At 65.4% G+C, this 15,386-nt stretch overlaps 1 protein-coding gene across 1 annotated transcript in view; it reads left to right on the forward strand.

Moving 5' to 3' along the window:
• The window catches only part of LOC138682673 (complement C4-B-like), a 31,615-nt gene extending 16,439 nt beyond the window's left edge, over positions 1–15,176 (forward strand). Inside the window, exons 24-41 of the mRNA XM_069773949.1 lie at positions 543–740; positions 1,230–1,305; positions 1,656–1,812; positions 2,521–2,637; positions 3,054–3,219; positions 3,889–4,055; positions 4,733–4,903; positions 4,980–5,039; positions 5,150–5,243; positions 5,319–5,574; positions 5,996–6,086; positions 11,007–11,081; positions 11,169–11,271; positions 11,491–11,580; positions 11,805–11,900; positions 12,463–12,546; positions 13,248–13,368; positions 13,871–15,176. Coding sequence (XP_069630050.1) covers positions 543–740; positions 1,230–1,305; positions 1,656–1,812; positions 2,521–2,637; positions 3,054–3,219; positions 3,889–4,055; positions 4,733–4,903; positions 4,980–5,039; positions 5,150–5,243; positions 5,319–5,574; positions 5,996–6,086; positions 11,007–11,081; positions 11,169–11,271; positions 11,491–11,580; positions 11,805–11,900; positions 12,463–12,546; positions 13,248–13,368; positions 13,871–14,003 — 2,255 coding nt within the window. The 3' untranslated portion in view covers positions 14,004–15,176. The remainder of the gene's footprint in view (positions 1–542; positions 741–1,229; positions 1,306–1,655; positions 1,813–2,520; positions 2,638–3,053; positions 3,220–3,888; positions 4,056–4,732; positions 4,904–4,979; positions 5,040–5,149; positions 5,244–5,318; positions 5,575–5,995; positions 6,087–11,006; positions 11,082–11,168; positions 11,272–11,490; positions 11,581–11,804; positions 11,901–12,462; positions 12,547–13,247; positions 13,369–13,870) is intronic.
• The last annotated feature ends 210 nt before the right edge of the window (positions 15,177–15,386 follow it).

Raw genomic sequence — 15,386 nt, forward strand, 5'->3', positions numbered from 1 at the left:
TGGGTGTCCCTGTTCCCCTGCACATCCCTATGCCGCCATGTGTGTCCCCATATCCCACCATGTGTGTCCCCACGTGTGTCCTCACATGTCCCCATGCCTGTCCCCATGCCCCACGTGTCCCCATGGATGTCCCCATATGTGTCACCATGCCTGTCCCCATGCACGTCCCTGTGTGTCCCCCCGTGTCTCACATGTCCACACGCCTGTCCCCACACCCCACATGTGTCCCCATGTGTGTCCCTATTGCCTCCACGCCTGTCCCCATGCCCCACATGTGTCCCCATGCTCGATGTGTGTCCCCATGGATGTCCCTGTTGCCCCCACCCCTGTCCCCACTCCCCACGTGTGTCCCCACATGTGTCCCTATGGACGTCCCCATATGTGTCACCACGTCCGTCCCCATGCATGTCCCCGTGTGTCCCCACGTGTGTCCCCGTGCCTGTCCCCATGCCCCACGTGTGTCCCCATTGTCCCCGTGCCTGTCCCCACTTGTCCCCCTCCGTGTCTGTCCCCCCTCCCATGTCCCCCCCCGGTCCCCACAGGCCGGGTGGGGGGCTGGACGGTGCGGGGGGCACTGGGGCTGGGGGGGACACTGCTGCGGTCCCCGCGGGGGTGCGGGGAGCAGGCGCTGATGGCCCTGGCCCCCCGCGCCGCCGCCCTGCGCTACCTGGACCACAGCGGGGGCTGGGGGGGGCTGCCCCCCGACTCCCGCTCCCGCGGCCTGCGCGGCCTCCGAACGGGTACAGGGGGGGCTGTGGGGTGGGGGGGGCTATGGGGCAGGGGGAGCTATGGGGTGGGGGGGGTATGGGGTAGAGGAGCTATGGGGTATGGGGGGGCTGTGAGGTGGGGGGCTGTTGGGTGGGGGGGCTATGGGGGCTGTGCGATGGGGTGCTATGGGGTATGGGGGGGCTATGGGATGGGGGGCTATGAGATGTGGGGAGGCTATGGGGTGGGGGGCTGTGAGGGATGGGGGGCTATGGGGTATGGGTGGGTGACGGGCTATGGGGGAGCTATGGGGGGGCTATGGGGTATGGGGGGCTGGGGGTGTATGGGGGACTATGGGGGAGGGGGGCAGGGGGGCCATGGGGGCAATGGGAAATGGGGGGCTATGGGGTTTGGGGGGGGCAAGGTTTTGGGGGGAGGCAGGGCTCTGTGGGGCTACGGGGGTTCAGGCCCCGCCCAGGGCGGCGCTGGCACCGCTGTCCCCATCGTCCCCCGCGTCCCCTCAGGCTTCGAGCGGGTGCAGAGCTTCCGCAAGGGTGACGGCTCCTACAGCGCCTGGCAGCACCGGCGGAGCAGCACCTGGTGAGGGGACAGGGGGGGACATGGGGGGACAGTGGGGACATGGGGGGACATGGGGACATTGGGGGACATGGGGAGGATAGGGGACATGGGGACATGGGGGATGTGGGGGGACACGGGGGGACCCAGGGCACATGGGAACATGGGGGACATGGGGACGTGGGGGGACATGGGGACATTGGGGGACATGGGGGGACCCAGGGGCATGGGACACGGGATATTGCGGACATGGAAGACATGGGGGGACGTGGGGGGACATGGGGGGACATGAGGACATCAGAGGGACACAAGGACACGAGGTGATGGGGGACACGGGGCCCTGGGGACACGGTGGCAGCGGGGTGTCCCCGCAGGCTGACGGCGCTGGTTCTGCGGGTGCTGGCGCTGGCCCGTCCCTACCTGCCGGTGGCCGCAGGTGGCCCCGGGGCGTCCCTGCGGTGGCTGCTGGGACAGCAGCGTCCTGACGGCGCCTTCAGCGAGATGGAGCCCGTCCTGCACCGGGAGATGCAGGTGGGGACACGGGGACTGGCCACCTCCAGGGTCACCTCTAGAGCCACCACCATGGTCACCTCCAGGGCCACCTGCAGGGCCACCTCCAGTGTCACCTCCATGGTCACCTCCAGGGCCACCTGCAGGGCCACCTCCAGTGTCACCTCCATGGTCACCTCCAGGGCCACCTGCAGGGCCACCTCCAGGGTCACTGCCATGGCCACCTCCAGGGCTACCTCCAGGGTCATCTCCTTGTGCCACCTCCCTGTGTCACCTACCCAGGCCACGTCCTTGTGTCACCTCCCCAGGCCACCTCCAGGGTCACCTTCTTGGGTTAGCTTCCTTGGGCCACTTCCTTGGGTCACCTGCCCATGTCACCTCCCCATCCTACATCACTGTGCAATGTCCCCAAGCCACCTCCCCATGCCACCTCCCAATGTTATGTCCCCATGCAACGTCCCCAAGCCACGTCCCTGTGCAATGTCCCCATGCAATGGCCCTGGGCCACCTTCTCATGCCACCTCACCAGGCCACCCCTCTGTGTCACCTCCCCAGGCCACCTCCCTGTGCAATGTCCCCGTGCAACATCCTTGTGACCTGTTCCCATGCAATGTCCCCATGCAGTGTCCTGGTGCCACCTCCCTGTGTCACATCCCTGTGCAATGTCCCCTCTGAAACCCCCGCTGGGAGACCCTGTGTCACCACTTGTGTCACCCCCTTTGTCCCCAGGGCAGCGTGGCAGACCCAGGGCCCGAGGCCACCGTGTCCCTGACGGCCTTCGTGGTGGTGGCCCTGCAGGGGGCACGCGTCCTCCTGCCACCAGACAGCCCCGACCACCCCCGCCTGGTGCGTCCCTGCATCCCCACGTGTCCCCTCCCCGTGTCACCTCCATGTCTCCACATCCCTGCCCCACGTCCCCTCCCTGTGTTCCTTCCCCATCCCCTTGTCCCCTCTCTATGTCTTCAGTGTCCCTTGTTCCCTCCTGGTTTGTCCCCATGTCCCCTGTGTGTCCCCCATGTCCCCCCATGTCCCATGTCCCCTGTCTCCTGTCCCCACGTCCCCATGTGCCCCCACATCCCCTTTCCCCATGTCCCATGTCCCCATATATCCCATGTCCCCACGTGCCCCCACGTCCCCTTTCCCCATGTCCCATGTCCCCATGTCCCCCCATGTCCCCACGTGCCCCCACGTCCCCTTCCCCATGTCCCCTGTCCCCACGTCCCCCCATGTCCCCTGTCCCCCCACGTCTCCCTCCGCCGCAGGACGAGGCTCTGTCACAAGCCACCACCTTCCTGCGTGGCCACGTGGGGACGCTGGGGACATTCGGGACGGCCATCACCACCTACGCGCTGGCGCTGGGGGACACCGACCCCCCCGGCCCTTCCCCCACCCTGGACCGCCTGCGCCGCCTGGCCCGACCCGCCCAGGGTGAGCCCCGGGTGCCAGGGACCCCCCCGGGGACACCCTGGGGACACCTGGACGCCCGGGTCCCTCCTGGGGTCACTTAGATGCTGGGGACACCCTGGGGTCACCCTGGGGGCACCCAGATGCCGGGGTCCCTGGGTGGGGGTCATGGCTCCCAGATTCTGGGGTCCCTCCTGGGGTCACCCAGACTTTGGGGTCCCTGAGGGTGGGTGTCTCCCAAACAACACCTGGGTCCCCGGGTGGGCGTCAATGACAGCTGGACACCTGGGTCCCCGGGTGGGGGTCTTGGCTCCTGGCCACATGGGTCCCTCTTGGGGTCACCCAGACCTTAGGGTGCCTGAGGGTGGGTGGCTCTGAGGACACCAGGGTCCCTGGGTGGCGGTTGATGACACCCAAACACCTGGGTCCCTGGGTGGGGGTTGATGACACCCAGGCATCTGGGTGCCTGGGTGTGGGTGGGTGTCTCCCAAACACCTGGGTCCCTGGGTGGGGGTCTTGGCTCCCGGCCACATGGGTCCCTCTTGGGGTCACCCAGATTTGGGGTCCCTGAGGGTGGGTGTCTCCCGAACGCCTGCGTCCCCAGGTGGGGGTCCCAACTCCCAACCCCCTGGGGTCCCTGGGTGCCGCCCCCTCTTGACCCCCAAGTTGGGGTGGGGTGGGGGGTCCCCACAGGAGGCCGGGCGCAGTTCTGGCCGGCGGGTGGCCCGGCGGCCACGGTGGAGGCGACGGCCTACGGGCTCCTGGCGCTGCTGCAGCACCGCGACGGCGTCGGCGCCGCCCGGGCGGCCCGATGGCTGCGGGAGCAGAGCAACTACGGCGGCGGGTTCCGCTCCACCCAGGTACGGCAGGGTGGGTGCTCTTTGGGTGGGGGGGGGGCACTAAGGGGGGGGCCTGGGTGTTGGGGTCCTAAGTTCTTGGAGGCTGGGGGTAACTGGGCTCCCTGGGGTGGGTGTCCCGGATGGCTGGGTCTTCTGGAGTGGGTGCCTTGGGTGGGGGGTCTCTCAGCCACCTGGGTCCTTGTGGGTGGGGGTCCCCTGGGATTCCTGGGTCCCTGTGGGTGGGGGGGTCCAATCAACGCCTTGATCCTCTGGTGTGATGGGTGTCCTGGACACCTGGGTGGGTGGGTGGGGGGTCCCCAGATGCCTGGGTCCCTGTGGGTGGGAGTCCCCTGGAATGCTTGGGTGACCTGGGTTGAGGGGTTTCGCAGATGCCTGGGTCCCCTTGGGTGGGGGGGGGGCATCCCCTCAACACCCAGGTCTGCTGGGGTGATGGGTGTCCCAGACACCTGGGTGCCTTGGGTGGGGGGGGGGTCCCTCAGATGTGTGGGTCCTTGTGGGTGGGGGTCTCCTGGGATGCCTGGATCCCTGTGGGTGGGTGGGTGCCCAGACGCCTGGGACACCTGGGTCCCCTTGGGGGGGGGTCCCCTCGACACCTGGGTCCCCTTGGGTGGGGGGTCCCCTGGATGCCTGGGTCCTCTTGGGTGTGGGGGGGTGCCCGGACACGTGGGTCCCCACAGGACACGCTGGTGGCCTTGGAGGCGCTGGCCCAGATGTGGCTGCACTGGGGGGACGGGGCCGGATCCGGCCTCAGCCTGGGGGTGTCCTGGCCGGGGGGGGCCCGGGGAGGACCCGGGGGGACCCGAGTGACACTGGGACCCGGCCTGAAGTCGCTGGAGCAGGAGCTGCAGGTGAGGACATGGAGGGGACATGGGGGGACATTGGGGGGATGTTGGGGTCCCTCACCCCCCCCGTGTCCCCCCCCAGGTCCCCCTGGGCAGCCCCATCGTGGTGCAGGTGGAGGGACACGGCGAAGGGACCCTGACGGTGAGTGACCCCCCCCGACACTTGGGTCCCCTGATGGGTGTCACCCCCCCCCGACACCCGGGTGTCCCTCCATGGGTCCCGCCCCCCCCCAACACCTGGGTCCCCCCCAGGTCCTGCGCCAGTTCCGCCTGATGACCCCCCTCAACGGCACCTGCCAAGGGCTGGGCCTGGAGGTGGCCATCACGGGACCAATCATCTACCAGGGTGAGGCCCCGCCCACTAGAAGCCCCGCCCGTTTAAGCCCCGCCCCCTACCTTCCTTAATGGCCGCCCCCTACAGAGGAAGACTATGAGGACTATGAGGAGGAGGCGGAGCTTGGCGAGGGAGAGGGGGCGGAGCCTGCAGAAGACCTGGAGCCTGTGAAAGGGGCGGCGCTTAAGGAAGGGGCGGAGCCTACAAAGGGGGAGGAGCCTGTGGAGGCCACCACCTCCCCGACCCCCACAGCACGGGGGGAGGGGCGGGGGCGGGGCCGGCGGCGGCGGCGGCGGGACGCGCGTGACGCCGGCCGGGAGGTCGCCTTCCTGGTCTGCATCTGGTGAGGGGCGGGGCTTCCTGTGCGCCAGGGCGGGACTTCCTGTTCCGCCTGTAAACGGGGGCGAGACTTCCTTTTCTGCCTGTAAATGGGGGCGGGGCTTTCTCCTCTGCCTGTAAATGGGGGTGGGACTTCCTGTTCCACTTAGAAAGGGGGGTGGGTCTTCCTGTTCTGCCTGTAAACGGGGGTGGGACTTCCTCTTCTGCCTGCAAATGGGGGTGGGACTTCCTGTTCCACTTAGAAATGGGGGTGGGACTTCCTCTTCTGCCTGTAAATGGGGGTGGGACTTCCTGTTCCACTTAGAAATGGGGGCAGGGCTTCCTGGTCTCCCTGTAAGAGGGGGCGTGGCTTCCTGTTCCATGGCGGGGTGGGGCGGGGGTGTGGGGTGTGGCTCCGCCCCCCCGACGGGCGTGTCCCGGCTCAGGCGAGAGGCGGGGGTGGAGCTGTCAGGAATGGCGGTGGCCGAGATCTCCCTGCTCAGCGGCTTCCAGCCCCATCGCCCTGACCTCGACAAGGTGGGGGCTGTGGGGGGAGTTGGGGTGATGGGGGGTGCTGGGGGAAGTTGAGGGTGTTGGAGTGTGTTGGGGCTTTGGGGTGATGGGGGGTGTTGGGGGTGTTTGGGTATTAGGGGATGTTGGGGGGTGTTGGGGGTGTTGGGGGATGTTGGGGTGTCAGGGGGTGTTGGGTGTGTTGGGGATGCTGGGGAGTGTTGGGGGTTTTGGGGTGCTGCAGGGTGCTGGGGGTGTTGCAGTGTTGGGGTGTTGGTGGTGTTGGGGGATGTTGGGGTGTTGGGGGTTTTGGGGTGCTGCAGGGTGCTGGGGGTGTTGCAGTGTTGGGGTGTTGGTGGTGTTGGGGGATGTTGGGGTGTTGGGGGTTTTGGGGTGCTGCAGGGTGCTGGGGGTGTTGCAGTGTTGGGGGGTGTTGGTGGTGTTGGGGGATGTTGGGGTGTTGGGGGTTTTGGGGTGCTGCAGGGTGCTGGGGGTGTTGCGGTGTTGGGGTGTTGGTGGTGTTGGGGGATGTTGGGGTGTTGGGGGTTTTGGGGTGCTGCAGGGTGCTGGGGGTGTTGCGGTGTTGGGGTGTTGGTGGTGTTGGGGGATGTTGGGGTGTTGGGGGTTTTGGGGTGCTGCAGGGTGCTGGGGGTGTTGCGGTGTTGGGGTGTTGGTGGTGTTGGGGGATGTTGGGGTGTTGGGGGTTTTGGGGTGCTGCAGGGTGCTGGGGGTGTTGCGGTGTTGGGGTGTTGGTGGTGTTGGGGGATGTTGGGGTGTTGGGGGTTTTGGGGTGCTGCAGGGTGCTGGGGGTGTTGCGGTGTTGGGGTGTTGGTGGTGTTGGGGGATGTTGGGGTGTTGGGGGTTTTGGGGTGCTGCAGGGTGCTGGGGGTGTTGCGGTGTTGGGGTGTTGGTGGTGTTGGGGGATGTTGGGGTGTTGGGGGTTTTGGGGTGCTGCAGGGTGCTGCAGGGTGTTGCGGTGTTGGGGTGTTGGTGGTGTTGGGGGATGTTGGGGTGTTGGGGGTTTTGGGGTGCTGCAGGGTGCTGGGGGTGTTGCGGTGTTGGGGTGTTGGTGGTGTTGGGGGATGCTGGGGAGTGTTGGGGGTTTTGGGGTGCTGCAGGGTGCTGGGGGTGTTGCGGTGTTGGGGTGTTGGTGGTGTTGGGGGATGTTGGGGTGTTGGGGGTTTTGGGGTGCTGCAGGGTGCTGGGGGTGTTGCAGTGTTGGGGTGTTGGTGGTGTTGGGGGATGCTGGGGAGTGTTGGGGGTTTTGGGGTGCTGCAGGGTGCTGGGGGTGTTGCGGTGTTGGGGTGTTGGTGGTGTTGGGGGATGCTGGGGAGTGTTGGGGGTTTTGGGGTGCTGCAGGGTGCTGGGGGTGTTGCAGTGTTGGGGTGTTGGTGGTGTTGGGGGATGTTAGGGTGTTGGGGGTTTTGGGGTGCTGCAGGGTGCTGGGGGTGTTGCAGTGTTGGGGTGTTGGTGGTGTTGGGGGATGTTGGGGTGTTGGGGGTTTTGGGGTGCTGCAGGGTGCTGGGGGTGTTGCAGTGTTGGGGGGTGTTGGTGGTGTTGGGGGATGTTGGGGTGTTGGGGGTTTTGGGGTGCTGCAGGGTGTTGCGGTGTTGGGGTGTTGGTGGTGTTGGGGGATGTTGGGGTGTTGGGGGTTTTGGGGTGCTGCAGGGTGCTGGGGGTGTTGCAGTGTTGGGGTGTTGGTGGTGTTGGGGGATGTTGGGGTGTTGGGGGTTTTGGGGTGCTGCAGGGTGCTGGGGGTCTTGCGGTGTTGGGGTGTTGGTGGTGTTGGGGGATGCTGGGGAGTGTTGGGGGTTTTGGGGTGCTGCAGGGTGCTGGGGGTGTTGCGGTGTTGGGGTGTTGGTGGTGTTGGGGGATGTTGGGGTGTTGGGGGTTTTGGGGTGCTGCAGGGTGCTGGGGGTGTTGCAGTGTTGGGGTGTTGGTGGTGTTGGGGGATGCTGGGGAGTGTTGGGGGTTTTGGGGTGCTGCAGGGTGCTGGGGGTGTTGCGGTGTTGGGGTGTTGGTGGTGTTGGGGGATGCTGGGGAGTGTTGGGGGTTTTGGGGTGCTGCAGGGTGCTGGGGGTGTTGCAGTGTTGGGGTGTTGGTGGTGTTGGGGGATGTTAGGGTGTTGGGGGTTTTGGGGTGCTGCAGGGTGCTGGGGGTGTTGCAGTGTTGGGGTGTTGGTGGTGTTGGGGGATGTTGGGGTGTTGGGGGTTTTGGGGTGCTGCAGGGTGCTGGGGGTGTTGCAGTGTTGGGGGGTGTTGGTGGTGTTGGGGGATGTTGGGGTGTTGGGGGTTTTGGGGTGCTGCAGGGTGTTGCGGTGTTGGGGTGTTGGTGGTGTTGGGGGATGTTGGGGTGTTGGGGGTTTTGGGGTGCTGCAGGGTGCTGGGGGTGTTGCAGTGTTGGGGTGTTGGTGGTGTTGGGGGATGTTGGGGTGTTGGGGGTTTTGGGGTGCTGCAGGGTGCTGGGGGTCTTGCGGTGTTGGGGTGTTGGTGGTGTTGGGGGATGTTGGGGTGTTGGGGGTTTTGGGGTGCTGCAGGGTGCTGGGGGTGTTGCAGTGTTGGGGTGTTGGTGGTGTTGGGGGATGTTGGGGTGTTGGGGGTTTTGGGGTGCTGCAGGGTGCTGGGGGTGTTGCGGTGTTGGGGTGTTGGTGGTGTTGGGGGATGCTGGGGAGTGTTGGGGGTTTTGGGGTGCTGCAGGGTGCTGGGGGTGTTGCGGTGTTGGGGTGTTGGTGGTGTTGGGGGATGTTGGGGTGTTGGGGGTTTTGGGGTGCTGCAGGGTGCTGGGGGTGTTGCAGTGTTGGGGTGTTGGTGGTGTTGGGGGATGCTGGGGAGTGTTGGGGGTTTTGGGGTGCTGCAGGGTGCTGGGGGTGTTGCGGTGTTGGGGTGTTGGTGGTGTTGGGGGATGCTGGGGAGTGTTGGGGGTTTTGGGGTGCTGCAGGGTGCTGGGGGTGTTGCAGTGTTGGGGTGTTGGTGGTGTTGGGGGATGTTAGGGTGTTGGGGGTTTTGGGGTGCTGCAGGGTGCTGGGGGTGTTGCAGTGTTGGGGTGTTGGTGGTGTTGGGGGATGTTGGGGTGTTGGGGGTTTTGGGGTGCTGCAGGGTGCTGGGGGTGTTGCAGTGTTGGGGGGTGTTGGTGGTGTTGGGGGATGTTGGGGTGTTGGGGGTTTTGGGGTGCTGCAGGGTGTTGCGGTGTTGGGGTGTTGGTGGTGTTGGGGGATGTTGGGGTGTTGGGGGTTTTGGGGTGCTGCAGGGTGCTGGGGGTGTTGCAGTGTTGGGGTGTTGGTGGTGTTGGGGGATGTTGGGGTGTTGGGGGTTTTGGGGTGCTGCAGGGTGCTGGGGGTCTTGCGGTGTTGGGGTGTTGGTGGTGTTGGGGGATGCTGGGGAGTGTTGGGGGTTTTGGGGTGCTGCAGGGTGCTGGGGGTGTTGCGGTGTTGGGGTGTTGGTGGTGTTGGGGGATGTTGGGGTGTTGGGGGTTTTGGGGTGCTGCAGGGTGCTGGGGGTGTTGCAGTGTTGGGGTGTTGGTGGTGTTGGGGGATGCTGGGGAGTGTTGGGGGTTTTGGGGTGCTGCAGGGTGCTGGGGGTGTTGCGGTGTTGGGGTGTTGGTGGTGTTGGGGGATGCTGGGGAGTGTTGGGGGTTTTGGGGTGCTGCAGGGTGCTGGGGGTGTTGCAGTGTTGGGGTGTTGGTGGTGTTGGGGGATGTTAGGGTGTTGGGGGTTTTGGGGTGCTGCAGGGTGCTGGGGGTGTTGCAGTGTTGGGGTGTTGGTGGTGTTGGGGGATGTTGGGGTGTTGGGGGTTTTGGGGTGCTGCAGGGTGCTGGGGGTGTTGCAGTGTTGGGGGGTGTTGGTGGTGTTGGGGGATGTTGGGGTGTTGGGGGTTTTGGGGTGCTGCAGGGTGTTGCGGTGTTGGGGTGTTGGTGGTGTTGGGGGATGTTGGGGTGTTGGGGGTTTTGGGGTGCTGCAGGGTGCTGGGGGTGTTGCAGTGTTGGGGTGTTGGTGGTGTTGGGGGATGTTGGGGTGTTGGGGGTTTTGGGGTGCTGCAGGGTGCTGGGGGTCTTGCGGTGTTGGGGTGTTGGTGGTGTTGGGGGATGTTGGGGTGTTGGGGGTTTTGGGGTGCTGCAGGGTGCTGGGGGTGTTGCAGTGTTGGGGGGTGTTGGTGGTGTTGGGGGATGTTGGGGTGTTGGGGGTTTTGGGGTGCTGCAGGGTGCTGGGGGTGTTGCGGTGTTGGGGTGTTGGTGGTGTTGGGGGATGTTGGGGTGTTGGGGGTTTTGGGGTGCTGCAGGGTGCTGGGGGTGTTGCAGTGTTGGGGGGTGTTGGTGGTGTTGGGGGATGTTGGGGTGTTGGGGGTTTTGGGGTGCTGCAGGGTGCTGGGGGTGTTGCAGTGTTGGGGGGTGTTGGTGGTGTTGGGGGATGTTGGGGTGTTGGGGGTTTTGGGGTGCTGCAGGGTGCTGGGGGTGTTGCGGTGTTGGGGTGTTGGTGGTGTTGGGGGATGTTGGGGTGTTGGGGGTTTTGGGGTGCTGCAGGGTGCTGCAGGGTGTTGCGGTGTTGGGGTGTTGGTGGTGTTGGGGGATGTTGGGGTGTTGGGGGTTTTGGGGTGCTGCAGGGTGCTGGGGGTCTTGCGGTGTTGGGGTGTTGGTGGTGTTGGGGGATGTTGGGGTGTTGGGGGTTTTGGGGTGCTGCAGGGTGCTGGGGGTGTTGCAGTGTTGGGGGGTGTTGGTGGTGTTGGGGGATGTTGGGGTGTTGGGGGTTTTGGGGTGCTGCAGGGTGCTGGGGGTGTTGCGGTGTTGGAGTGTTGGTGGTGTTGGGGGATGTTGGGGTGTTGGGGGTTTTGGGGTGCTGCAGGGTGCTGGGGGTGTTGCGGTGTTGGGGGGTGTTGGTGGTGTTGGGGGGTGTTGGGGTGTCAGGGTGTGTCGGGGTGTCAGAGGATGCTCTTGACGTCACCGTGTCCCCCCCAGCTGCGGGACGTGGTCGATCGCTGGATCAGCCACTATGAGCTCAGCGGGGCGCGGCTCGTCATTTACCTTGATGAGGTGGGGGGGGGTGTCCCCCCATGTCCCCATGTCCCCCCCATGTCCCCCCTTGTCCACATGTCCCCAATGTCCCCCCATGTCCCCCAGGTCCCCACCCAGCGTCAGTGCATCAGCTTCGGGGCCACCCAGGAGGTGGCCGTGGGGCAGCTCCAGCCGGCCATGGCGGCCATCTATGACTACTACGAGCCGGGTGGGTGCGGCCCATGGATGGGCGTGGTCAGTGGGGTGGGTGTGGTATGTTTGTGGGTGGGGCCTGTGAGTGGGCGTGGCCTGGCTGGGTGGAGTCTGAGAAGACCAGCTGGGGGGGGCGTCTGGGTGGTGCAGTTACATGGCGTGGGCGTAGCCAGTACTGGGCGTGGCCTGAAGGGGGAGCGTGTCCTCACTGACTCCACCCCCTGACCCCGCCCAGCCCGGCGCTGCACCGTCTTTTACAACGCCCCTCGCAGGAGCAGCGTGGTCCCCACCCTCTGCTCCGCCCACGTCTGCCTCTGTGCCCAAGGTGGGACCCCGCCCCCCAACCCCACCCACCCCGCCCAGCACCCCTCTCCTGGGGTGGGGGACACCCACCCCCCAGCACCCCACACCCCATGGGTCGAGACACCCAGGTGTCTGGGACCCCCCCACCCCAGCACCCCATCCCTTGGGAGGGGGGACACCCCCACCCCCCCAGGACCCCACCCCGGTGGGGGAGGGGGGGTGACCCAGCGGTGCCCCTCCCCCCAGGGGGGTGTCCCCGGCTCCGGGGGGGGGCGGGGTCCCAGTCGCTGACGCTGGACGATCGCCTCGACTTCGCCTGCTACAGCCCCCGCGTCGACTACGGTGACCCCTGGACCCCGCCCTCCCAAACCCCACCCCCAAGCCTCACCGCAAGCCCCGCCCCTCAACCCCCACCCCTTAACCCCTCCCCCTCCCCCAGACAGACCCCTCCATGCCCCCTGGCCCCCATAAGCCCCACATCACCTTTGACCCCCAGTGACCCCACCCCCCAACCGCCCTGACCCCCTGATCCCCTTGACCCCTGTGACCCCATGACCCCCTGACTGCCCTAAACCCCGTGACCCCCTTGACCCCGGACACCACTGACCCCAGATTCCTGTGACCCCATGACCCCGTCCCCTGTGACCCCCATGACCCACTTGACCCCCCCAGCACCCAACACCCATGACCCTCTGACCCCATGACTCCTTGACCCCGTGACCCTGTGACTCCCCCATCCCCCATGACCCCTTTGACCCTGTGACCCACCATGACCCCTTTGGCGCCCCTAAACCCCCAACCCCTATGACCCCCTGGACCCCTCCTTAGCCCCTGACCCCATGACCTCTGACCCCATGACCCCTGTGACCCATGTGACCCTGTGACCCTTGACCCCTGACCCCAGCGCTGGTGGTTCGGGTGCTGGCCCAGAGCGAGGTCGGGCCCTTCCTGGCCTTTGAGATCGAAATCCTGGAGGTTCTACTGGGAGGTGAGACTGGGGGGACTGGGAGGGACTGGGGGGGACTAGGAGGGGGTGGAAGTGACTGGGGAATACTGAAGGGCCACTAGGGGGCACTGTGGGACCATACTGGGCTTACTGGGATGTACTGGGCCATACTGGGGTGGCGCTGGGTGGACCTTGAGCTTTACTGGGAGAGCCTGAGTCAGCTGGGCTGTACTGGGAAAGCTGAGGGGGGCGGTGCTGTGCTGGGGGGTTACTGGTGCTTGCTGGTGCATACTGATCCATGCTGGTGCTTACTGGTCCTTACTGTTTCTTACTGGTGCATACTGCTTCTAAGTGGTTCTTACTGATTCATGCTGGTTCTTACTGGTGCATAGTGGTTCTAAATGGCTCTTACTGGTTCTAAATGGTTCTTACTGGTGCTTACTGGCACATACTGGCTCTTACTGGTACATACTGCTTCTAGGTGGTTCCTACTGGTGCTTACTGATTCATGCTAGTTCTTACTGGTGCATAGTAGTTCTAAATGGTTCTTACTGGTTCTAAATGGTTCTTACTGGTGTTAAATGGTTCTTACTGGTGTTTACTGGCTCTTACTGCTTCTTACTGGTGCATACTGCATCTAAGGGGTTCTTACTGGTGCCTAGTGGTTTTCAGTGATTGTTACTGGTGCACACTGGTGTTACCTGGCGTGGACTGGTGCTGACTGGTCCCTATTGGCCCGGCAGAGGTGGCCCCCGGGGGGCGGGGCCAGGTGCTGGGGCGGGGCAGTTGCCCCCTGAGGCTCCGCCCCCACCGGCGGTACCTGCTGATGGGGGGGGACGGGATGGTGACCGACCCCCACGGACGGTGAGAGGGGACCCCGCTGTCCCCAAATGTCCCCCCACATTCCCCCCGTCCCCCCAGGTCCCCACATTCCCCCCATGTCCTCCCATGTCCCCGTGTCCCCCGTGTCCCCACATCCCCTCCTGCCCCCCCAGTGTCCCCATGTCCCCCCAGTGTCCCCATAGCCCCCATGTCCCCCCATGTCCCCATGTCCCCCCTTTTCCCCCTGCCCCCATGTCCCCCCATGTCGCCATGTCCCCCCAGTGTCCCCACATCCCCCCCGTCCCCCATGTCCCCATGTCCCCCAATGTCCCCACATCCCCCCTGCCCCCCCATGTCCCCGTGTCCCCCCATGTCCCCCCAGTGTCCCCACATCCCCCGTCCCCCATGTCCCCATGTCCCCCCAATGTCCCCACATCCCCCCCTGCCCCCCCATGTCCCCCATCCCCCCACATCCCTGTGTCCCCAACCACCCCCCCCGATGTCCCCATGTCCCCCACCATCACCCTTGTCCCCCCTCCCCCAGCCCCCAGTTCCTGCTGGGCCCCCGCTCCTGGGTGGAGGAGGTGCCGCCCCTCCCCCGCTGCGGCCCCGCCACGCCCTGCCGCGCCCTGCTGGACTTCATGGACACCCTGCGCCCCCTCGGCTGCCCCTTCTGACCCCGGCGGGGCACTGGGAGCCACTGGGAGCATACTGGAAGCAACTGGAACCATGCTGGAAGCAACTGGGACTATACTGGGCGGCGACTGGGAGCAACGGGGAGCCTGCTGGGGGCACAGTGGGAGTCACTGGGAGCAACTAGGAGCCACTGGGAGCATACTGGAAGCAACTGGAATCATAGTGGAAGCAACTGGGACTATGTTGGGGGGCAACTGGGGCCATGCTGGGGCAACTGGGAGCAACTGGGACCACACTGGAAGTGACTGGGACTATGTTGGGGGGCAACTGGGACCATGCTGGGGCAACTGGGAGCAACTGGGAGTGACTGGGACCATTCTGGGGGAGACTGGGACCATACTGGAATCATACTGGGAGTGACTGGGACCATGCTGGGGGCCAGCTGAGAGCAACTGGGAGCCTGCTGGGGGCACACTGGGAGTCACTGAGAGCAGCTGGGAGCCACTGGGACTATACTGGAAGCGACTGGAACCACACTGGAAGCAATTGGGACTATGTTTGGGGGCAACTGGGACCATGCTGGGGCAACTGGAAGCAACTGGCAGTGTCTAGGATCACGCTGGGGGCAACTGGGATATACTGGGAGCAGCTGAGACCATGCTAGGGGCAACTGGGAGTGACTAGGAGCACACTGGGGGCCACTGGGATATACTGGGAGCACTGAAACTATGCTGGGGTGCAACTGAGATCACACTGAGAGCAACTGGGATCATATTGGGAGTGACTAGGAGCAACTGGGAGGATACTGGGAGCAACTGGGAGTGACTGGAACCACACTGGGAGGAACTAGGAGCATGTTGGGGGCAACTGAGAGTGTCTAGGAGCATGCTGGGGGCAACTGGGATATACTGGGAGCAACTGGGACTATGCTGTAGGCAACTGGGATCATACTGGGAGCAACTGGAGTCATACCGGGAGTGACTGGGACCACCCTGGGGGCAACTGGGAGTGACTTGGAGTAACTGGGATCATGCTGGGAATGACGGGGATCGTACTTGGAGTGACCGGGACCATCCTGGGGGCAACTGGGATCATACTGGGAGCAACTGGGGCGGAGCCCTGGCCGCCCCCTTTCAATAAATGCTGAGCTCCGCGCCCGGACGCCTGGGTCCCTCATAGTACCCTGTGGCTGGGGGAGGAGCCATGTAAATTTATGCTAATGAGCCCCGCGGCTTCTTTCCCGCCTCCGCCCACGCTCTGCACCTCCACGGCACCATCGAGACGCGGCCTCCGGCGGCGCAGAGCGGCCGGGCCGGCGCCTATTGGTCGGAGGGCGGGCGGAAGTGGCGTCAGGAGGAGGGCGGTGCGGCGGGAGGTTTGAATCCGGGCGGCGGCGGCGGCGGCAGGTTTGGGGGGTCTCGGGC

The sequence above is a fragment of the Haliaeetus albicilla genome, chromosome 29 (genome assembly GCF_947461875.1).
Source record: "Haliaeetus albicilla chromosome 29, bHalAlb1.1, whole genome shotgun sequence".
Taxonomy (NCBI): Eukaryota; Metazoa; Chordata; class Aves; order Accipitriformes; family Accipitridae; genus Haliaeetus; species Haliaeetus albicilla.